The sequence below is a fragment of the Ambystoma mexicanum genome, chromosome 10, assembly GCF_040938575.1.
Source record: "Ambystoma mexicanum isolate Mex_15411 chromosome 10, UKY_AmexF1_1, whole genome shotgun sequence".
Taxonomy (NCBI): Eukaryota; Metazoa; Chordata; class Amphibia; order Caudata; family Ambystomatidae; genus Ambystoma; species Ambystoma mexicanum.
In genome coordinates this window covers 1,557,810,598-1,557,834,183 of record NC_090932.1, presented here as the reverse complement: position 1 = coordinate 1,557,834,183, position 23,586 = coordinate 1,557,810,598, and the positions used below count along the sequence as shown (strand labels likewise).

The 23,586-nt window shown below is 46.3% G+C and overlaps 1 protein-coding gene across 1 annotated transcript in view; it reads right to left on the bottom strand.

Annotated features, from left to right (window-relative positions):
* The window catches only part of SLC5A1 (solute carrier family 5 member 1), a 281,641-nt gene that overhangs the window by 233,155 nt on the left and 24,900 nt on the right, over positions 1–23,586 (bottom strand). Inside the window, exon 2 of the mRNA XM_069619846.1 lies at positions 13,229–13,300. Coding sequence (XP_069475947.1) covers positions 13,229–13,300 — 72 coding nt within the window. The remainder of the gene's footprint in view (positions 1–13,228; positions 13,301–23,586) is intronic.

The following is a 23,586-nucleotide window of genomic DNA, read 5'->3' as shown; positions in this document are numbered from 1 at the left end:
TCAGTCTCCAGAATGAAAGGAAGACCCTGATCCAGTTGCCGTAAAACTGGAGCGGAGCAAAAGTCTTCTTTGAGAAGATGAAAACTCTCCTCGGCTGCAGCAGACCAAGTGAACGGCATAGAAGACTTCTTAAGTAAAGATGTGATGGGTAACACTCTTTGGGAGAAGTTTGGAATGAACTTCCGATAGAAGTTAGCAAGACCTAGAAACTTCTGTACTTCCTTTACTGATTTCGGCGAAGGCCAATTTAGAATAGATGTGACCTTCTGTGGGTCCATCGAGATACCCCTGCTAGAAAGGATAAACCCCAAACAGGAGATAGAGGATGCAGAAAAAACACATTTGTTCAGTTTGACGGAAAGATGATTGTCTTTGAGACGTTGAAAGACTTCTCTGACATGTTCTTTGTGATCTTCTGGTGTCCGAGAAAACACTAAAATGTCATCCAGATAGACGATGGTAGTATGGCATAGTAGATCTGAGAATAGGCGATCCATGAAGCGTGGAAATATGGAAGGAGCATTGACTAAGCCAAAGGGCATTACCTGATATTCAAATAGTCCGAATGGAGTCCGAAAGGCAGTGTTCCACTCATCTCCTGCTTGGACTCGAAGTAAGTGATAGGCGTTCCTTAGGTCAAGTTTTGTAAAGATGGTGGAACCATGCACCGCTTGAATTATTTCTGTTATGAGAGGCATGGGATATCGGTCTTTGATGGTTACTTTATTTAGTCCCCGGTAATCTATGCAGGGACGTAGCTCTTGTGACTCTTTCTTGGGTATGAAGAATAACGAGGCCCCTGCCGGAGACTTTGACGGTCTGATGAGTTCGTTGTCTAGATTCTTGTCCAGGCATTCCCTGAGATAGCGTTTTTCTTCCAGAGACAGGGGAAACATCCGACAAAAGTGGACCAGGGCCCCTGGCATGAGATCAATCCCGCAGTCTTCAGGACGGTGTGGAGGCAATTCCAGAGGTATCTTTTCTGTGACTACCTCGGTGTACTCCTGAAGATAAGTGGGCAGACAATGAACAGTTCTGGACTCACAACAACTTGATGTCTTGACAACCTCGAATCTAGGTTCCGGTAGGCATTCAGACTTACAGATCGTAGAGTGAAAACTAAGGAGATTTTTTGTCCAATCTATTTTGGGATTGTGTTTCCGTAACCAGCCAATCCCAAGGATGATAGGGAAGTGGGCAGCACGGATAAGGTCGAATGAGATCTTTTCAGTATGTTGTTGGACCGACATCATTAGTTCTTCCGTGGTGTGAGTTATTAAGCCAGAGCTTAAAGGTTCGCCGTCGACCCCGCCACCTTCTGGTCCTCCTTCTTGGCAATGCGAGGCACACACTTCTGAGTGGCCCAATAGGTATCCATGAAATTGCCGGCGGCGCCACAATCCAATAGGGCCTGAGCCTGAATCTCCGAGTCGCCCAGTAATAGAGTTACTGATAGAATCATGAGGCGAGCATCTTCTGGGATCGCAGGTGTAGAGACCGAAAGAGTAACATAAGGACTAGTAGAAGCCCCTCGGAAGTTAGTCCTGACACTCACCGAGGGCGATCGTTTCCCGACCGTCTTGGAGGGACATCTGGGCAGTTCCTAAGTAGATGAGTAGAAGCCCCGCAATACATGCACAGGTTTCCTTCTCTGCGCCTCTTTCGCTCCTGAGGTGTAAGTGGAGCACGAGTAGTCCCTATCTGCATAGGTTCTTCTCGATTGGATCTTGAAGAGGATGTAGGGATGGGAGAAATGGGATCCACAGGGAGAGACACATAGGGTTTGGATTTCCTCTTCTCAGCACGTCGTTCAGTCATACGAAAATCAATACAAAGTGTAGCAGTCACGAGATCATCAAACGTTGTTGGACGAGCGATCCGGGCCAGTTCATCTTTGATTTCCTCTCTCAACCCACGTTGAAAGATTGCATACTGAGTCCTGCCATCCTGCTTCAGAAGCAACCTGTTTGAAGTTCGTGATGTAAGTAAGTAAATCCGAATTGCCCTGACGTATATCCAGTAAATCTTCAGACGCCAAATAAGTACTCTCGGTCCATAAGAAGGTTTGTTGTAACAATGTTTTGAAGGCGTTATAATCTTGCAGCACTGGGTCGGTTCGGTTCACTAGGGGGGTGGCCCAAGCAAGGGCATTGCCAGTCATATGTGTAATCATAAAGCCAATTTTGGCGTGATCAGAGTCAAAAGTCTGCGTACGAAAAGAAAAGTGAAGATTGCAAGCGTCCAAAAATTCTTTGACCCTTTTGGGGGCCCCATCGAATTTGCCGGAGACTAAAGGAAGAGGAGGTAGATCTGTTGAAAGACGCTCTCTTTCTGTCACCCGCTGTTGTAATGCAGCGTTGGCACTTTTTAGGTTCTGAACCTCTAAGTTCAGGTTCTGTACAGCGGCTATCAGTTCTTGAATCTGTTGAGGGGTTGCCATTTTGATATTGGGGCGTTGCAAACTATCACAAAGGTCAGCAATGTCCTCTTCTTCAAATGAAGTTTCAGTCTCAAAACCCTCCCCCTCCTCCTCACCTCTGTCTTTTCTCCTGATTTTCTTTCCTTCCTTGTTTCCTCTTTATTTTTTATGAAGATATGGACGGCCACGAAAGGACGCCACCGCAACACCGTATAGGTAAGGCGGTGAAAGATCCTCCGTGACCGTCGGATAAGGGGAAAAAGCCAAAGGCACAAAAAACCCCTATTGGAAGATTTCAGGTTGTGATCCGTAAGCAGGTTGGGGAAGCTTCACAGGAAGGACCAATGTCCACAGAAACGGGAGGCGAAGACAGTCCAATGAGCAGGCAAGGTCGGTACACAGGAAGATGAACAGTTCACAATAACGGGAGGCAGAGGCAGTCCAAATAGCAGGCAAGGTCGGTACACAGGAAGATGAACAGTTCACAATAACGGGAGGCAGAGGCAGTCCAAATAGCAGGCAAGGTCGGTACACAGGAAGATGAACAGTTCACAATAACGGGAGGCAGAGGCAGTCCAAATAGCAGGCAAGGTCGGTACACGGGATGATAAAAATGTTCAACCACAGCGGAAGGCAGAGGCAGACCTATAAGCAGGAGAGAGGAGGGAAGGAGGGTAGAGCAGAGTGAGAGTAGATAGAGAAAGTAGATAGAGAAAAGAGGAGGGTAGACGGGACGAAGGAAAGGGAGAGGGAGAGAGAGTGAGACGGGAAGAAAAGGGAAAAGGAACGAAAGTAAGGAAAGAAAGAAACAGCAGGAGCGGGCAGAGGTAACACAGAAGGCTTCCTAGCGTGGCAAAAGCAAGCGAAAAACCAGGGAGCGTTGCAACGCGTACGCAACCCGGAAGCAGAAGGCTAAAAGCTCCCGGTCGCGTACGCGAGTGGAGAAAGACTAGACCTGCAAGCACGTAGGGGAGAAAGGAACGTGACGGCAGGATCTACGGCGGACCACGTCGATACTGATCCCAGACTCGCCATCTACCCCACGATGTGACAGTATGCCCCCTCCGAAAGCACACTCCCCCCGGTTTCCCTGGATGAAAAGGGTGGAACTGACGTAACAATCGAGGGGCGTTAATGTGGGATTTGGGCTCCCAAGTATTTTCTGAACAGGGGTATCCCTTCCATCTTACCAAATATTCTAGTCTACCCCTATGATATCGTGAATCGCATATCTGAGCGACTTCATACTCTTCTTGTGTGGGGTCAGTAGGCAGATGATTGGGTTTAGACTTCCGGGACCAGATATCTTCTACAAAGGGTTTTAACTGAGACGTATGAAATACGGAATGAACCCTTCGTAGACTAACAGGAAGTTGAAGGCGAAATGCAACAGGATTTATTTTGTGCGTAATCTTGTAAGGACCTAAGAACTTGGGAGAGAATTTAGAGGGGTGTACCCACCGGGGTAAATATTTCGTAGACAGCATGACTCGGGATCCTACTTCCCACCCTGGGACTTGTCTGCGATGTTTGTTAACCTGGGTTTTATAATGATCTTGTGCCTCCTGGAGGCTCAACTTAGCCTCATAATGAACCTTCTGAATGTGAGAAAGGGAAGAATCCACCGAGGGTATGTGCGAGGAGGTTAAAGAGATGGGTGGTATGGAATGTGGATGATAGCCATAGGTGCAAAAGAAAGGACTTATACCAAGTGCAGAATGGACGGAATTGTTATATGAGAACTCGGCCAAGGGTAAAAGGGGAACCCAATTGTCCTGTTGTAGGTTGATGAAACATCTTAGATATTGTTCGAGGGTTCCATTAAGCCGCTCCGTCTGACCATTGGTCTGAGGGTGGAAACCCGAAGATAAGGCTCTCTCTATGCCCAATTTCTCACAAAAGGTCTTCCAAAAGCGTGAGGTGTATTGGCTTCCCCGATCAGAAATGATCTTAGTGGGTATTCCGTGTGGGCGAAATACATCTTTCAGAAAAACCTCTGCCATTTCAGCAGCGGAGGGAATGCCAGGTAGGGAGGAAAAGTGAGCCAGTTTGGAAAAGGAGTCTACCACCACCATGATACAAGTGCAACCCTGAGACCTGGGTAACTCGACGGTGAAATCTGTGGAAATGGTGTACCAAGGTCCTGCAGGAACGTCATCGGACTCCAATAATCCTATTGGTCTTTGGTGAGACACTTTGTTGCAGAAACAAATAAGACAGGACCGTACATACTCCTTGGCATCCTCCTTCAGGTTAGGCCAATAAAAGGGCCTTAGGAGGTATTCCTGGGTTCCTTTGATGCCTCTATGTCCTGCAATCCTAGAATCGTGACACCATAAAAGCGCCGTCTTCCTCTGGTCCGACGTGGGTAGATACAATCTATCCTTTACCATATAGAACCCATCCTTGATGTCGTACTTGGTATCGATGGGGTGGAGATCCCCTTCGAAATTTCCTTTAGAAGTATCTCTGACTTGCTTAAGGAACGTAGATAGTTCTCCGATTTGTTTGGTCTTGGGAAACATCAATTCTCTGGTGCCTTCTGTCTCTGCAAGGTAATCACTGCGACGAGAAAGTGCGTCCGCCACCAAGTTCTGTTCTCCAGGAATGTATGTGATGTTGAAGTCGAACTGTGCAAAAAAGTGTGCCCATCTTGCTTGTCAGGTGTTGTAACACTCAAACTGCTTCAACACTTGCAGATTCTTGTGGTCAGTCCTGATGGTAAATGGAAAAATGCCTCCTTGCAACAGATGTCTCCACTCGACACACGCCAGTTTCATGGAAAGTAGTTCTCGTTCGATGACTGAGTAATTCTTTTGACTAGAGTTGAGTGTTTTCGAAAAATAAGAGACAGGATATTCGAGATTGTTATGTGTTTGAAGTAGGACTGCCCCAACTGCCGCTGCCGAAGCATCAGTCTCCAGAATGAAAGGAAGACCCTGATCCGGTTGCCGTAAAACTGGAGCGGAGCAAAAGTCTTCTTTGAGAAGATCAAAACTCTCCTCGGCTGCAGCAGACCAAGTGAACGGCATAGAAGACTTCTTAAGTAAAGATGTGATGGGTAACACTCTTTGGGAGAAGTTTGGAATGAGCTTCCGATAGAAGTTAGCAAGACCTAGAAACTTCTGTACTTCCTTTACTGATTTCGGCGAAGGCCAATTTAGAATAGATGTGACCTTCTGTGGGTCCATCGAGATACCCCTGCTAGAAAGGATAAACCCCAAATAGGAGATAGAGGATGCAGAAAAAACACATTTGTTCAGTTTGACGGAAAGATGATTGTCTTTGAGACGTTGAAAGACTTCTCTGACATGTTCTTTGTGATCTTCTGGTGTCCGAGAAAACACTAAAATGTCATCCAGATAGACGATGGTAGTATGGCATAGTAGATCTGAGAATAGGCGATCCATGAAGCGTGGAAATATGGAAGGAGCATTGACTAAGCCAAAGGGCATTACCTGATATTCAAATAGTCCGAATGGAGTCCGAAAGGCAGTGTTCCACTCATCTCCTGCTTGGACTCGAAGTAAGTGATAGGCGTTCCTTAGGTCAAGTTTTGTAAAGATGGTGGAACCATGTACCGCTTGAATTATTTCTGTTATGAGAGGCATGGGATATCGGTCTTTGATGGTTACTATATTTAGTCCCCGGTAATCTATGCAGGGACGTAGCTCTTGTGACTCTTTCTTGGGTATGAAGAATAACGAGGCCCCTGCCGGAGACTTTGACGGTCTGATGAGTTTGTTGGCTAGATTCTTGTCCAGGTATTCCCTGAGATAGCGTTTTTCTTCCAGAGACAGAGGAAACATCTGACAAAAGGGGACCAGGGCCCCTGGCATGAGATCAATCCCGCAGTCTTCAGGACGGTGTGGAGGCAATTCCAGAGGTATCTTTTCTGTGACTACCTCGGTGTACTCCTGAAGATAAGTGGGCAAACAATGAACAGTTCTGGACTCACAACAACTTGATGTCTTGACAACCTCGAATCTAGGTTCCGGTAGGCATTCAGACTTACAGATCGTAGAGTGAAAACTAAGGAGATTTTTTGTCCAATCTATTTTGGGATTGTGTTTCCGTAACCAGCCAATCCCAAGGATGATAGGGAAGTGGGCAGCACGGATAAGGTCGAATGAGATCTTTTCAGTATGTTGTTGGACCGACATCATTAGTTCTTCCGTGGTGTGAGTTATTAAGCCAGAGCTTAAAGGTTCGCCGTCGACCCCCTCCACCTTCTGGTCCTCCTTCTTGGCAATGCGAGGCACACACTTCTGAGTGGCCCAATAGGTATCCATGAAATTGCCGGCGGCGCCACAATCCAATAGGGCCTGAGCCTGAATCTCCGAGTCACCCAGTAATAGAGTTACTGATAGAATCATGAGGCGAGCATCTTCTGGGATCGCAGGTGTAGAGACCGAAAGAGTAACATAAGGACTAGTAGAAGCCCCTCGGAAGTTAGTCCTGACACTCACCGAGGGCGATCGTTTCCCGACCGTCTTGGAGGGACATCTGGGCAGTTCCTAAGTAGATGAGTAGAAGCCCCGCAATACATGCACAGGTTTCCTTCTCTGCGCCTCTTTCGCTCCTCAGGTGTAAGTGGAGCACGAGTAGTCCCTATCTGCATAGGTTCTTCTCGATTGGATCTTGAAGAGGATGTAGGGATGGGAGGAAGGGGATCCACAGGAAGAGACACATAGGGTTTGGATTTCCTCTTCTCAGCACGTCGTTCAGTCATACGAAAATCAATACGAAGTGTAGCAGTCACGAGATCATCAAACATTGTTGGACGAGCGATCCGGGCCAGTTCATCTTTGAGGTCCTCTCTCAACCCACGTCAAAAGATTGCATACTGAGCTTGTTCCTGCCATCCTGCTTCAGAAGCAACCTGTTTGAAGTTCGTGATGTAAGTAAGTAAATCCGAATTGCCCTGACGTATATCCAGTAAATCTTCAGACGCCAAATAAGTACTCTCGGTCCGTAAGAAGGTTTGTTGTAACAATGTTTTGAAGGCGTTATAATCTTGCAGCACTGGGTCGGTTCGGTTCACTAGGGGGGTGGCCCAAGCAAGGGCATTGCCAGTCATATGTGTAATCATAAAGCCAATTTTGGCGTGATCAGAGTCAAAAGTCTTCGTACGAAAAGAAAAGTGAAGATTACAAGCGTCCAAAAATTCTTTGACCCTTTTGGGGGCCCCATCGAATTTGCCGGAGACTAAAGGAAGAGGAGGTAGATCTGTTGAAAGACGCTCTCTTTCTGTCACCCGCTGTTGTAATGCAGCGTTGGCACTTTTTAGGTTCTGAACCTCTAAGTTCAGGTTCTGTACAGCGGCTATCAGTTCTTGAATCTGTTGAGGGGTTGCCATTTTGATATTGGGGCGTTGCAAACTATCACAAAGGTCAGCAATGTCCTCTTCTTCAAATGAAGTTTCAGTCTCAAAACCCTCCCCCTCCTCCTCACCTCTGTCTTTTCTCCTGATTTTCTTTCCTTCCTTGTTTCCTGGTTTCTCTTTTTTTTTATGAAGATATGGACGGCCACGAAAGGACGCCACCACGACACCGTATAGGTAAGGCGGTGAAAGATCCTCCGTGACCGTCGGATAAGGGGAAAAAGCCAAAGGCACAAAAAACCCCTATTGGAAGATTTCAGGTTGTGATCCGTAAGCAGGTTGGGTAAGCTTCACATGAAGGACCAATGTCCACAGAAACGGGAGGCGAAGACAGTCCAATGAGCAGGCAAGGTTGGTACACAGGAAGATGAACAGTTCACAATAACGGGAGGCAGAGGCAGTCCAAATAGCAGGCAAGGTCGGTACACAGGAAGATGAACAGTTCACAATAACGGGAGGCAGAGGCAGTCCAAATAGCAGGCAAGGTCGGTACACAGGAAGATGAACAGTTCACAATAACGGAAGGCAGAGGCAGTCCAAATAGCAGGCAAGGTGGTACACGGGATGATAAAAATGTTCAACCACAGCGGAAGGCAGAGGCAGACCTATAAGCAGGAGAGAGGAGGGAAGGAGGGTAGAGCAGAGTGAGAGTAGATAGAGAAAGTAGATAGAGAAAAGAGGAGGGTAGACGGGACGAAGGAAAGGGAGAGGGGGAGAGAGTGAGACGGGAAGAAAAGGGAAAAGGAATGAAAGTAAGGAAAGAAAGAAACAGCAGGAGCGGGTGGAGGTAACACAGAAGGCTTCCTAGCGTGGCAAAAGCAAGTGAAAAACCAGGGAGCGTTGCAACGCGTACGCGACCCGGAAGCAGAAGGCTAAAAGCTCCCGGTCGCGTACGCGAGCGGAGAAAGACTAGACCTGCAAGCACGTAGGGGAGAAAGGAACGTGACGGCAGGATCTACGGCGGACCACGTCGATACCGATCCCAGACTCGCCATCTACCCCACGATGTGACATCTACAGAGTTCTGACAGTAGTACTCAGTTTGTTGATCTTGGAAGCAGAGGCGTCGCTAGATGGTGGCTGAGGGGGCAATAGCCCCAGATCTTTTGGTTGTAGCCCCGGATAGAAGCTCAGGGGCTACAACCAAAAGGCTAGCTTGCCCTGAGTCCCGACAGTCCTGACATTAGCACAGCTCTGGATCTTTCCCAGACCTAGCAAAACCCCTGCTTGGAAAGATAAAGAGATGTTGTGGCACAGCCTAACTGATGGCATTGCACCGTTCCCAAGCGTCGCGAGTTGTCAGCGAGCTATCGACCTGACTGGAGTTTTATGCAGGGGTCAAGTCCTAAAAATAACAGTGGGGTGACTAATTACCATACCAATTGAATCTGTCTTCACCAGAAATCAGCATCTCAAGGTGCCTTCTGAAAAAAGTGGGGGACTTCATCCACCCTAAGTGTAGCCTTGACTTGAGCCCTGGTTGGATCTGACAATTGCAGAAACTATATTACACACTGCATAACTACTAGAGTGTGTAAACCATTAACTACATCTTCTATGACAAACAAGTGTAATATTCTGCACTGCACTATCATCCTGCAGAATATCTTGCCATATACTAGAGACATAACACATGCACTACAGTTTATAGCAGAACATACTGCAGCTGAGACTTTGTTAGGGTGAATTTTAATTTTAGTGTTTAATTCCTCCCACCTTAGGGACCCCCAGCTTTTTTGCTGAACTTTGGTACTTTGTACTTTTAATCTGATGTATTTTCTGTTTTTGGAGACAAACTCCATAGGCATCATCTTTTTACATTGTGACACACAGCACCATCAGTGCAGTGTCAAAGAGAGATCCTTTGGATCTCTGCTAAGGAATACCTTCTCTTTGATAAACTACTGTTTCCAAGAGCAGGAAAGTGAAATTGACTTTACTTACAATTTCCTCTTTATAGCCCCCGCACACACGATCTTACAATAGGGTGCTGGAGGGGTTACTAGTATCCCATTTGTATAACTACTTGTGTAACATTTTTATGTCACCCTTTCTACAATTAATGGCTGGCGGCAGTGGTTTACTTTTTCCTATCATTGTGTGTTTTTACTGCGGGCTGCGCTCGCAGCTGCAGTACAGCACCCAAGGGTGCTCATTTTGTCAAAATGACCCATTTTGTCAAAATGGCCCGTTCTTCTTTTTTGCCATTTCTTGTTGGAAAGGTCCTTCTTGACATTTACTCTACGCGCCAAACTAGGTTTGGTCCCTTTGTTTGTTTTGTCTTTGACGGGATTCACTAGTGAAGCTAGCCTCTGGCTCCAGCGTGTCTGGCAGGGCAGGAAGCGAGGGAGGTACCCGAAACTCCCTGTGCTTAGTCTCCTTGATTACAGGAATGCACCCAAAGGTGATTGGCTGGCTGGCTGTCCTTTGAGGACAGCCACCCTGCTGTGTGAGTGACAGCTCAGCTGCGAATGAATGGGAGAGACTTGCATAAAAGACGAGGTCTTTTGCAATGAAGGCAGAGTCGACCACTGGACGAAGAAACCGAAGAAAGAAACTGGAAGAGATGCTAGCTGCAACTACTGGACTGTTGGTTTGCCCGGTGAAGCCCTGCTGCAGTGCTGAAGCTCCTATTTTGACATCGACTAGAGAAGCCCAGAACGGACGACTTCTCCCCTTGGGTTGGTGGGACCAATCGACCCCAAGACGAACTCGACTGAAACCCCTCTCTCTGCTGACTGTACTTCCATTGCTGCTGCAGGAACTGAGTGCCAGGCGACAGGAACACCAGGATTGAGTGTATCATTTTAAAGCCAGACCCGAGCTCCAGGAAGATCCTCCGGACTCCCTCGAAGCAGGGCTGTGAGGGGGCCCCTACAGGTCAGTGTTTGCACACTATTAGATTTAGCAGACTTAGTCAAAAGAGTTCTGTTCATCGCAATGAACGGACGTCTTTTACTATGTCTGTGCTAATGTAATATTGTGCAAATACTAACTTGCACATGCTTCTATGCATTTAACGATATTCACTAGGCATAAGAGCATTATGTAAGTCCTCTTTGTAAAATGATAGCGTGTTTTGAGATGGTGATAGAACCATCTCCGAATGTTATATAATTTGGCAAGTTGTACTTAAGTAAAGCGCATATACCTACTAAATACCTTTGAATGGTAAAAAAAGGGGAGAAGTTTGGGTGTTCACACTATTACACTAAGTATAGACATAGTAGTCAGACTTCCATTCACTGCAGTGAGCAGAAGTATTTTTACTATGTCTATGCTTAATGTAATTTGGTCACAGTTGTTTTTTTAAAGGGGCACATTTTGGCACTTTGGGGACAAGCTATCATAGGTGCGTGCTTAGAGGACAAGTGCTGAGCTTTTGTGGGAAATACATCACAGCTGTGTATTTGTGAATTAAATTATTTGGCACCTACTACTGTCATTGCCTTTCTGATTTGATTCAAGAGCCCGAACTGAAATATATAATATCCCCCCATGATTTTTAAAATATTGCTGACCAAGAGCCTAAAAACACCATGGTCTCCATATGGTGTAGAATAAAATACATAAACTCGCCAATAATCCATGTATTCTCCAGAGAAAAATTACAAAATCAAATTCCTGGTTGCATGGAAAATGTCATGATAATCCTAGTGGAATAACAAAGAGGCCCACATCTACCTCAAAGGATCCTCAGAGCAGCCAGAACCTCCCCCCACAAGAGCCCAAAAGAAGCACACAGTTCCCATCAGGTTTATCAAAGAAAGCAGAATCAACTCACAGGATTCTAAAAGATCAACGTCCTTCATTGCAACATTTAAGAAAGTAAAATCTACCAAGAAGAACTGTGGATCATCTGGAATTTCTCAACACGAGTTGGAAAGAAGCCCAAAATCCCCTACAGGATTCTCAGAGAAGCCAGAATCTCTCCTCGGGATACAGAAAGAAACACGTCCTCCATGATAACATGGAGAAACCAGAATCTTGCCAGAAGAGCTAGGATGGACGTGGAATCTCCCAATAAAGGGCAAGAAAGATTCACCCATTTCCCTGCATGATTCTCAAAGAATCTAGAATCTTCCCACAGGATCCTGGAAGAAGCAAGTCCTCATGGGTGACTTGGAGGAAACTTGAATATCCACAAAAGAGCTAAAGGAAAAAGACCTGCAATCTCCCCACAAGAGTCTGAACCAATCCTGAAATTTCCCACAGCATTGTCAAACAAACTATAATGTTCCCACATGATCCTGAAAGAAGGTAGTCCTCATGAGTAACCTGGAAGAAAGCTGAATATCCCCAGAAGACCTATGAAAGATCTGCAATCTCCCCACAAGAGCCTGAACAAATCCTGAAATTTCTCGCAGGATTGTCAAAGCCATCAGAATCTCTGCTGCACGAAAAAGAAAGAAGTCCTCCATGGTTACCTTGAGAAACCAGAACCTTCTCAGAAGAGGTTGGAAGGATCTTGAATATCTCCACAAGAGCCTGAAAGAGGTCCACATTTTCCCACTGGACCCTCAAAGAATCCAGAATCTCCCCACAGGATCCTGAAAGAGGAAATTCCTCAATGGAAAGAAATATAAGAAGACATAGAAGAAAGAAGAATATTCCCAGAAGAGATGGAAAGGATCTGGAATCTTCTGCACAAGTGCTTGTAAGAGGCGAGGCTCTCACTACAGGAGCCTAAAAAAATACCCAAGGTACCCCTAAAAATCCAAGAATCTACACACAGGAGATTATGTGAAGAATGGAAACTCATCTTTAGCTGAGGACATTACCATATAGGGAAGCGTGGGGGAGGGCACGACGAGGGGAATGTGTGGACTTTAATGAATCAAGGTGGAGAATCAACGCCTCAACCATGTGGTCTCGGGTGGATGGAGGCTCAGGCCCTCACAAAAGCTTGGGAAAGTTTCAGGCAGGAGGCAGCACTCTGCAACGGCAGTGGTCGAAGTGGTCGGGAGTGGTCGGGAGCGGTGCTCCTATACTTATTTTAATTAAGTTTTACCGTTCCTATACTTTTATTTTAAAAAGAAACTGTTTCCTTAAAGAGCAGGCACATGTTTTTTGTTTTTTTTATTGTGCATGGGAGAGGGCGCGGCGATGGGGTCTGTGGGGAGCGGTGCAGGCCAGTAGGGAACATAGGGGGGAGGGTGGGGTGTGTGTGTGTGTGTGTGTGTGTATGTGTGTATATACACGTGTGTGGAAACCTGCATGCACACGGATAGAAAACATGCATTAACAATGCCAAAAGATTTGCTTTGTGTTTAGTGAACATGTTTTCTTTGCTTCTCGCTCACAAGCCCCGTACATCGCGTTTGAGAATGTATTCTTTTAAACTTGCATGGCAGTCTTTTCTGGCTCTCAGTGTCTATCTGTATAAAAGCATTTAAGCATCACGTGATAAGATTGAGTGTACTTACCGGCCACCACACCATGCTGCGGCCCGCCAAGAAGAATCCGCCCACGGTCCCACGGTTCGTCCTTAGCATAGCCTAGAAAGCAAGAGGAGCCAGTGAGTAAGGTTCGAGAGTGCCAGGCCGGCATAGAGACACACAGAATCATACAGCCAATCAGAAACCTAGGCCCTCATTTACCATTACCCCCACTGGGTCCTCGCAAAATTCCCGCAGGATTACGCCTGGGAAAACTGTGAAGTTAGTCACCCACTTTCTGGAGGGCACTGGGGAGATTTACCTCCAGCACTAAATCTCCTGCTTCATCTCAAAAGTCCGAATTCGGCAGTGCAGTAAAACGGAGCTATTCCGTGTTCGCCAGAAGAGTGGCGGTAATGGGATGACCACCAGAAAAGCACTGCACTGCAAAGCTTGTACTGCAACCATTCGTGTGTACATGCATAGAGATGCATAAAGTAATTACCTGTGACAACACAGCCTCTGAGGGAAGGGTGGGATCGGAAAGGCACAGAGGGGTAAGTGGCTAAATGAACAGGGATAGCGGTAAGTGGCTAGATCAGGGTTGCACAACTGGTTTTCTCGGCGGGCCGGATGTACCTTCGAAACTGGGTACCGTGGGCCGGACTACTAATGTGTTGCGTGGAGTGGTTGAGGGGTGACCACACAACATGAGCAAGGGGGTGAAGCAAGGGAAATTAAACAGATAAAGCTTCCTGGTCATGAAGGTGGGGCCCTCAGAGAGCAAGCACTGTGACTAGGAAGAACAGAACTAGGAGTAGTGAAGATTACCGGTAAGTAAGACCCCCAATCTTACCAATGTTAGGTTATCGCCAGCAGATAAACACTTAATTTGCAAGTGCAGAGAGCTGCATCACCATTCAGTACCATATATTTCACACACATGAACACGTTACCGTCTTCACATATTCATCTTCAGCTGCTGCCCAACGCCACATTCACAGTCTCTCTCTTTGTCTCTCTCTTTCTGTCATTCTTTCTCGTCCCTCTTTCACACTGTTACTATTTCTGTGTCTGTCTCTCCCCTCTTACTCTCCCTATGTTACTATTTCTGTCTCTTTTTGTTTCTTCCCATCTCTTCCCTTCTTCCTCTCCCTCCCTCTCATGCCGAGGAGTATTTTGCTTGAAGGTCTGGGGTGGGGCTCTGTCACACCCTGTAAGCAGCACTCCATAAGCTTGCTCCCTCCCACCTCTGGGTGCCAGAGTGAGCCGGCAGAGCCTATTTACATGCTCTTTGGTAAATCCCTACACTCAGTCAATAAATTGGCCAAAACTCTTATTTGCATTATGTGGTTGTGTTCTATGGTTATTGGGTATTTATGAAATAACGTTTCAGCATGAACATGTCATTTTGTACTGCCCTCCCCAAAAGCATGACACACCTATAGGGCCCCCATTCCATTCCAAAGATTCTAGCCCAGTCCTGGTTTTCTTTGTTAATTCTGATACTTGCATTTCTTTTGGAAATTAAATGAACCGCAAAGTAGAGATTGACAAAGCCTTAATATACAGCTTCATTTAATGCTCCATTTGATGATTTTTACAGCTGTTTCTGTTCCTGGCACTCCCAAAAAGAACCATTGTGGACATCTGTCATAAAATACTGCAGAGGCCCTTACCCTGGTTCCCTCTTTTTTGTCATTTTACTAAATTATCACTGATCACATTTCCCTCCACAGCATGCTCGGGCAAATTAACTTAAAAATAACACTGTGGCGTGAATATGAAATAGAATTTGCACCCCCCATACCCTCTGTTCCGTTGCTAATCTAGTGTTGAATCAGAAAGCTTTTGTTGCACTTACACTCTTGTCACTATGCAAGTGTGGCACCATTGACTGGGCACAAAATTAAAGTTACTTTGCATTTCAAAGGGCAATGACATGTTTCTTCTCAGCACCAATTCCCCTTGAAGGAACGTGAAAAATGCTAATATGCAGGCCGCCTCTACTGCTGGCCTCCTAGCCAGCAATGGTCCCGGGCAAACTGTTTGTTTACTTAAACAATGAAATGCGGCCGACTGCTTGAAGTGGGCCATATCTCATTGCAAAAGTAAACACTCCTGGCGGGCCGCACATCACAGGATGGAGGGCTGCATTTGGCCCGCGGGCCGTATGTTGTGCATCCCAGGGATAGATGAACAGTGATAGCGGTAAGTAGCTAAATTAACAGTGATAGCAGTAAGTGGCTAGATGAACAGTGATAGGGGTAGGTGGCTAGATGAACAGTGATAGCAGTAAGTGGTTAGATGAACAGTGATACGGGTAAGTGGCTAGATGAACAGTGATAGCCGTAAGTGGCAAGATGAATAGTGATAGGGGTAAGTGGCTAGATGAAAAGTGATAGTGGTAGTGGTTAGATGAACATGATAGCAGTAAGTGGCTAGATGAACAGTGATAGGGGTAAGTGACTAGATGAATAGTGATAGCAGTAAGTGGCTAGATGAACAATGATAGCAGTAAGCAGCTAGATGAACAGTGATAGCGCTAGTGGCCAGATGAACAGTGATAGGGGTAAGTGGCTAGATGAACAGTGAAAGCGGTAAGTGGCTAGATGAACAGTGATAGGGGTAAGTGGCTAGATGATCAGTGATAAGGGTAAGTGACTAGATGAATAGTGATAGCAGTAAGTGGCTAGATGAACAATGATAGCAGTAAGCAGCTAGATGAACAATGATAGCGCTAGTGGCCAGATGAACAGTGATAGGGGTAAGTGGCTAGATGAACAGTAATAGCGGTAAGTGGCTAGATGAACAGTGATAGGGGTAAGTGGCTAGATGAACAGTGATAGCAGTAAGTGGCTAGATGAACAGTGATAGGGGTAAGTGACTAGATGAACAGTGATATTGGTAAGTGGCTAGATGAACAGTGTTAGGGGTAAGTGGCTACATGAACAGTGATAGCGGTAAGTGGCTAGATGAACAGTGATAGCGGTAAGTGGCTAGATGAACAGCAATAGCCGCACTTGTTGTTACTTGTTGTAGATGGGACTTCAGTTTTATTAATTATACATTTTTTTATTTTATTTTCTGAACTCTGCTTGCAATCCTGCATGCCACATGCATTACAAGATTGTTGTATTTCATGTTTGGAATTACTACCCTTGGTGTCAGTTTATTATTGTTGATTATTTGATTCCAAAACTCTTCCATTCCTTGGATATAAACCGTTAGTTTATATCTCAAAATGAATTAAGGCTTAAACATAAGGCATGCAAAGCTCGAATGCTTGTATTCCAAGCCGTGTCGACCTGTTGTGATCCCTACAAGGGAAGCATGGGGGGGACTCCTGTGATAACCCTGAGGCATGTATCATTTTCAAGAAATAGGCCACTGATGCTTGGGTTGCTTGCGATTGAAAACTTACCTTGTGACACCATGTCTTCTGGAATATGTGATATGCAGAACACAGCTTATGCAAGCGTGGACGATGCACGATTGGGTGTTGAATGACTGGTCAAATGCGTGCGTGCGCGTGTGTGTGTCTGAACAGAAAAGAGAAGGGGCTTGTGTGCCTTGATCACATATTGCACAATAGCGTAGGCCGGGGAACCCGCCCACACTTTGTGGGAACATGTCTCATAAGGTTTCTGCTTTCCGGGGTATGGGGATCCACCTTGCTATTTGCTGCCTCAGGTTGTGAGTGTATTCCGGGCAACTTAGACACCCAGCACTCAGGGTCTTGGCAGCCTTGAGATGCTGAAGGGTACTACGATCTGCGGACAGAGTCCTCAGGCTTATAACATGTAATGGCACCATTTCAAGAAGGTAGCCTGAGTGGCTAGCAACTCTATCCCCAAACGCAAAGTTACGTTCAGTCAATACCTTCCCATAAATAAATGGATACCGGGTACAGGATTCCATTCGCTTGTGCCATTATGAGAGGTTGGCGGTTATGGCAAAATCTGGCGCATCAGTTTCGACACAGAAGGACTGTGACCACTCGGGGTGAAATAACGCAGATGTGGAAATCAGTGAATCCTTCGATGTTAGGATACCTTTTCAGCATCTGAGGATCGCTCCAATGCAATTGCGTTTCAAACGAGATGACAGATCGCCCTGACCAGCTTGGGGAAATGAGAGAGCAAGGCTTGGAAGTCACAAAGGGTCGCCATCTATTCTCTAATTCTGCAATATCCGCAGGCATTCCCAACTCCTCTTCTTGCGTACCCCAAACCATGTCTGTTCACCGGAACTACGGCAACCATCCTTCCATTGCTGGGTCACTCGGATACCACTTCTTGTAGAATTGGGGGCCTTGATGCAAACCAGGAATGGTCAACTGCATCGTGCGGAGCCTACAGAAGAAACAATACGTGACAAAATCATGACCCGTCAGAAAAAATGTCCAACTGAGAGCCGTGGATCTGACTGGGTTAGCCACTGTGTGAAATGCCCTTTTGGTTGACCACTGGGTTTAAGGCCCTTTCGGTTGGCCTCTCTGTTAAATTCCCTTTCAGTTGGCCTCTGTGTTAAAGGCCCTTTCAGTTGGCTACTGTGTTAAAGGCTCTTTCGGTTGGCCATTGTCTTAAATGCCCTTTCAGTTGGCCACTGTGTGAAATGCCCTTTCAGTTGGCCTCTCTATTAAAGGCCCTTTCGGTTCGCCACTGGGTTAAAGGCCCTTTCAGTTGGCCTCTGTGTTAAAGGCCCTTTCGGTTGGCCTCTGTGTTAAAGGCCCTTTCAGTTGGCCTCTGTGTTAAAGGCCCTTTCGGTTGGCCACTGGGTTAAAGGCCCTTTCAGTTGGCCGCTGTGTTAAAGGCCCTTTCTGTTGGCTGCTGGGTTAAAGGCCCTTTTGGCTGGCCGCTGGGTTAAAGGCCCTTTCAGTTGGCCTCTGTGTTAAAGGCCCTTTCGGTTGGCCACTGGGTTAAAGGCCCTTTCAGTTGGCCGCTGTGTTAAAGGCCCTTTCTGTTGGCTGCTGTGTTAAAGGCCCTTTTGGCTGGCCGCTGGGTTAAATGCCATTTAAGAGCTGAATGATGAGAAGATTTCTTCCAGAGGGGCGATTATACTGAATTCCATAATTACTCCATTGCCTCTAGCTGTGAATTCAATACCAGTAGTGAAGCAGTGGCCAACCCAGCCCTAGTAACTTGTATTTTGGGAAGTCCAGAACATCCCATACAGTCAATACCATGGGATCTTATAACGTTGACTGTCTTCATGACGCAGTATCAGCTCCATTTTCTAAGCCGCCATGTCTCTTTTCAGGAGATACCAGCCAAGCCAGGGCGGCCTCTGTGGCACCTTACTTCGCAGGCGATGCTGCAGCATGGACAATCCCATTTGTACAGAAATAAGACCTGATTCTTTGTAATTGGGATCTGTTTAAAAGCTAGTTTGTTCACACCTCTGGTTGTAGGGACACTTCCTTAGCCGCTGATAAGGAGCTGTTCAGTGTGAGGCGGGGAAGCATGACTTGGTCAACATCATAATGTTGTTCCGTAGAGCGTGATTGACACCTTCCAGCCATATCTAAAACACAAGCCCTATTCTATTGGGGATTGAGCAAGAGGGTCAAAGATAAGCCTGCTTACAAACTGAAAGTTAGGAAAAAGAGATCAGCAGTTGGGTATCCTGTTGGTGACAGTTCAAGTTCGCCACAAAGTCTCTGCTTTGCAGCGACCCTGCACACTGCCGTCACAATGTATTGCTACTTTCCATGTCCAACAGCATGTTACCCCTTGTCTTCTTTGGGCCTGACCTTTGCTGTTGTACGAGTCTGCACCCTGCGTTTCACATTTCGCTTTTGAATCTGTTTCCATCTGGCTGTGTACCAGGGGAGCACACCCATCCTTGAGGTCTCACCTTCAGGGAGCTTTGAAGATTTCCTGGTAGGCCTCCACCCCTTCGGACTCTTTTGTGTGGGTACCCTGGTTCTCTGCTCCTCTTCCCACTCTCCTTGTCACCAAACACCTCCTCTTCCACCCCTCCTCATCCCCCACATCCCTTTGAAGCAAAGAATGAGTTGTAAATCTTCCAGTATGTTAGTCCTAAATCTACGGATATGTTTTAAGGTATCCAGTTAATTTCTCGATTTTTTTTTTCGACATGCCATTTTTTCGAAGCAAATATGTTTTTTATTTTATATGTTTTAATTTATTTTCGTTATTAAAAAAAGGTGTCAAAAAAACAGGGGGCTGGAGGGGGAAACCCCCCCATTAAAAAAGTAAAATAAATAAAAATTCGGATTTCTTTTTTCAACATATTTGTGTCGCAAAAATGGCATTTCGAAAATATTACATTCGAAAAAGTCACTATGAACCATGTTTTAAATCTGTTTTTTTGGTCTGTTTAACTACTTTTTAATCCCTACAAAGGAGCACTAGTGCATTAACATGCACTATTTGGAACCATTTTCTCAACCTTTCTGGGGCCGAGAACCCGCAAATTGGGCTTCATTGCACGGTGTAATCCAAGGCCACTTTTAAGAACATTTCCAGGGCCACATTTGCTTAGCAGACCACCCGTGCACAGTTGCTGCTGAAATACAAGGTGGGCATAACACTGAACGCTCGCCTCTTCGGGACGTTGGCAGTAGTATCTCGTGGATTGGCAGAATATGGACCATTAAACAGGGCCTGGGTCCGAACTGTGATGTCAACCTGGAGCATTTGGTCCCAGTATTTCATCGGACCAACGGGCCAGCTAAACTAAAGTTAAAGGCGCCTCTTCAGAGAGGTGGCACCCCCAGGACTGTCAGAGCTGGCAGGACTGGCGGGGGCACTGCTGGCGAGGAGAGGCTCCACGACACAGATGTGTGATGAATGACCGATCACTCCACTCAACTCTACTTCTCCTCCTCCAGAGCTCCTCCCACCCACACACATTGCAGGTATCTCTGCTCCCGCTGCACTCTACAGGTACCCCATTGGGTGCAAACCCCTATGTAAAGCATTCCATTTAAGGTTGTGCTTTATAAATCCTGTACATCCCATACATGAGGTCCTGTGTTCCACTGTGCCGGGTTCTTAGAAATTGCCCCTCAGTGGTTCATGCTCAGGTGTCATGGGTCCCCTGATGGGACTAGTGGGCAGGGATGTCATTTAGGGGTCGCAAGGGGTCGCAATTGCGACCCATGAGGTCGCCCTTGCTACCCCCTAAAAAAAGATTTTTTTTTCTTCTTTTTAACAAATTGAGCTACCTGGGCTGTGGCCAATGCCATGTGGCTATTTGAGCTAGTTGTCTTGCACGAATTCCATACAATCATTGCTAGACTCATTAAAAGTTAATTTCAGGCACACTTCAGGAGACGAGTCACTGATTAGTCTGTTCTTAAACACCTCAAATTCACAATGCAGACAACATCCCCCAAAAAGCATTTAGAGTAGAATAAGCATCATTTTTGGACTATGTATTTTGCTTTTCACAAGTTGCTGTTATAGCATGCGTTTTTTCTGTCAATGCATATGGTGATCCATTCTTGTTTGAAATGTATATCACGTTACAGTAATATTGTAACCATATTTTTCATAGTGTACTTAGAAACAATGCTATGGGATGCCACTTGTTGTTTTGTCAAGCGGAAAATGGTAGTGTTCCATCACTTCTCGTGATGTCACTTCAGGCTGTGGCCGAATGACACCACTTCCTGTGATGTCATCAGAGGTCAAGGGTCATGTGATGTCACTTCCGCTAGCCCTGGCTTTTTGGTGAAATGACGTTCGTGCTAGTGGGGTCGGGGATCTATCAGCATCCTCTGAGCATTGCTGTTTAGAGGGTCTTCCTTCAACATGTATTTTGCGTTAGGACTTCTCCGGGTTCGCTGCAGTGGTTCTCCTGGACTGTAGAGCAGGACTACCAGGTGTTTACCGGGCCGGGCCAGGGAGATTAGCTCAGCAGCAAAACGTTTCAGAATGGTCTCCTGCATGAAGCGCGATATAAAAGCCCAGTTTATGATATCATATATTTCTTTTATCCAGCCCCCCAGCATGGGCATATCACTCTGCCTCCTTCCATTTTCTGCTGTAATTGCAAGGAGTTACATATCATGTAAAACTCACATTTCCTTCTAATGTCGGTCTTTATTTCTTCCTATCTAACCACCCGGAATTACAAACGTTTGATTTGCTAGTTGTCCAAAGTGCCCACGTTGTTGGTTCCTTTTAGGATTTTCTAAGCGTGTAGTTGCTCTTCTGCTAGAAAGTTAGCAACATATGGCATATGCTTGGCTTTCCACGTACCAGCCACATCTTGGACTGAGAGTGATTTTCCGTGGAATACACGTGAATGTGTAGCTGTGTTTAGGCTTATGCATGTTTTTGGTTGTTCTATAGCGATTCTGCCACCTGGAGCTTGCTGCACATCACTGATACGAGTCCATGGTTGTGTAATCAAATTGGCACGTGTGTTCTGATCTGGACCTGTTGTAATGATGTTGCACTAACCAAATCACTTAACGGCACCATGGTTTTCCAATCCACAGACGCAGGCTCCACTCATCACACCTTGGATCTGCACATGCCTTCTTGGTTTTAAGTCTTACTCTACTCCGACTTCGCAAAATCTATTTCTACGAGTGGTGCTGCGGAGGCAATCTGATCCATTGTGCCTCATTGCCTCTGCAAAGCCCAGAGGTGGGCAGCCCTGAGCCACCTTCGAACCTAAGTTTAACAAAACAGGGCCTTTTACTTTTGAGTTCCACCATATGTGGTAATCTAGCACCCCGCTACTATGGTAATTGAAGAGGTGGTCTTCAAACCTTTTCAACTTCATTCACCCCCCAATCATGTTTTATTTATTTATTTGTTTTTACATTTATAGAGCAAGCTAAGCCCTGAGGCATGGAGGCGCTGTTGCAAGGCAAGTTGCTCGAAGACACTACAGGCATTGTTTTCTGTATCACACCGCCCCAGGCAGAGGCGGAGCTGGTTAGTTCACTGTTTTGTGAACAACAAGGTTGTTCGCGCTTTCTGGGAAGCCCAGGAAGAATGTTCGGCCCGTAGGGTAGGCGGGAGAAGGTTCCAATGTTTGGCCGCCATGACGGGGAAGCTGGATGCCCGTTTACATTTGCGCTGGGTGATGCAGTGATATGATATGATGTGATAGGTTATTTATAACGCGCTTAATACCCAGAGGTTTCTAAGCGCGGGCCAGGGGATGAAACCTGTGTTGCTCGTCTCATCTTGCTCCCAAGGCGAGCACGTTGCCCCTGAGCTATCCTCCCGAGGTGGGTGTATGCTTCCCTGGTATTGGGCCGTTCTAGTGATTTCTTGAGGTAGGTAAGGCGGTGTATCATTGGTCATTTACCCGGGTGTGGCCGGAGAGCTTCAGACTCTGCGGGGTTGAGCAGCAGTCTCACACGGCTCCTTCACCTCGGAGAGCCTTATTATCAAGTTGCCGACAACGTCTCCATTCACTCGGGCCTCACTCATGTCTGTTCTTTTGTAACACGTGAAGAGTGCGCAGCCGGACAAGTATCCCAACAGCACTTTCTAGAAGGCCAGACACAACCAGAGTGACATGCAGAGACACACAGGCATGGGCGTGAACAATGACAGACACATGTCAAACACGCACACATACAGTGTCACCAACAGGTGGACACAGGGACAGTGACACACTTGCATGCGTCCCCGCCAGTGCCTGCATATCCGACCCCCCTATTCATTGCTTTTTGTTTTATAAAGCACCAACTGTGAGCAGAGTTTCTTCGTAGCCCCCGTCATCTATTCATTCTTTCATTACACTTTTTCCCATCATTCGTTTTCCATGAATCCACCTTTTCATAGAATCGATTCACCAATGGTATGATATGATATGATATTTTATTTATATTGCGCCCATACACAAGGGTTTCAGGGTGCAACGAGGTAAGGGAGGGGTACAAGGGAGGACAGAACAACGATCTTACTAGGCCCAGTGACATTGAGAACGCGCAAGTGCAGGCGAGTGGGAATGTATTCAAATACAGGCTCGGACTGGCCTATAGGGCAACAGGGCAATGCCCGAACCAAAACCGCTAAATGCTAGTGTGGACCAGTTTTTTTGGTCAAAGTGGGCCACTTTTTTGGCACACGTGGGCCCGTATGATAAGTTACTTCACCATGCGGTTAGTAGTTTTGACCAGTGTTACTGAATAAATATTTGTTCAAAGGCACAATTTGCATCACATTTGATCAAAAGCCTTCCCCATGTGTACTACTCAAACAGTCTCACAAAAGGAATGAATTGCCATTTGCCACTGTGGGCCACTTTTTGATTGGTGTCCTGTCCCACCCTGTTCAAATGTGCCAATCATTGCGCATTCATTCACCAATCAGCCTCATTCTGGTAGTTATTCTTTCTACCCTGTTTTCATGCATGCCATTCTCTCATTGTTCCATTCGTGCATTTCAGTGGATGTTCACTCCCCA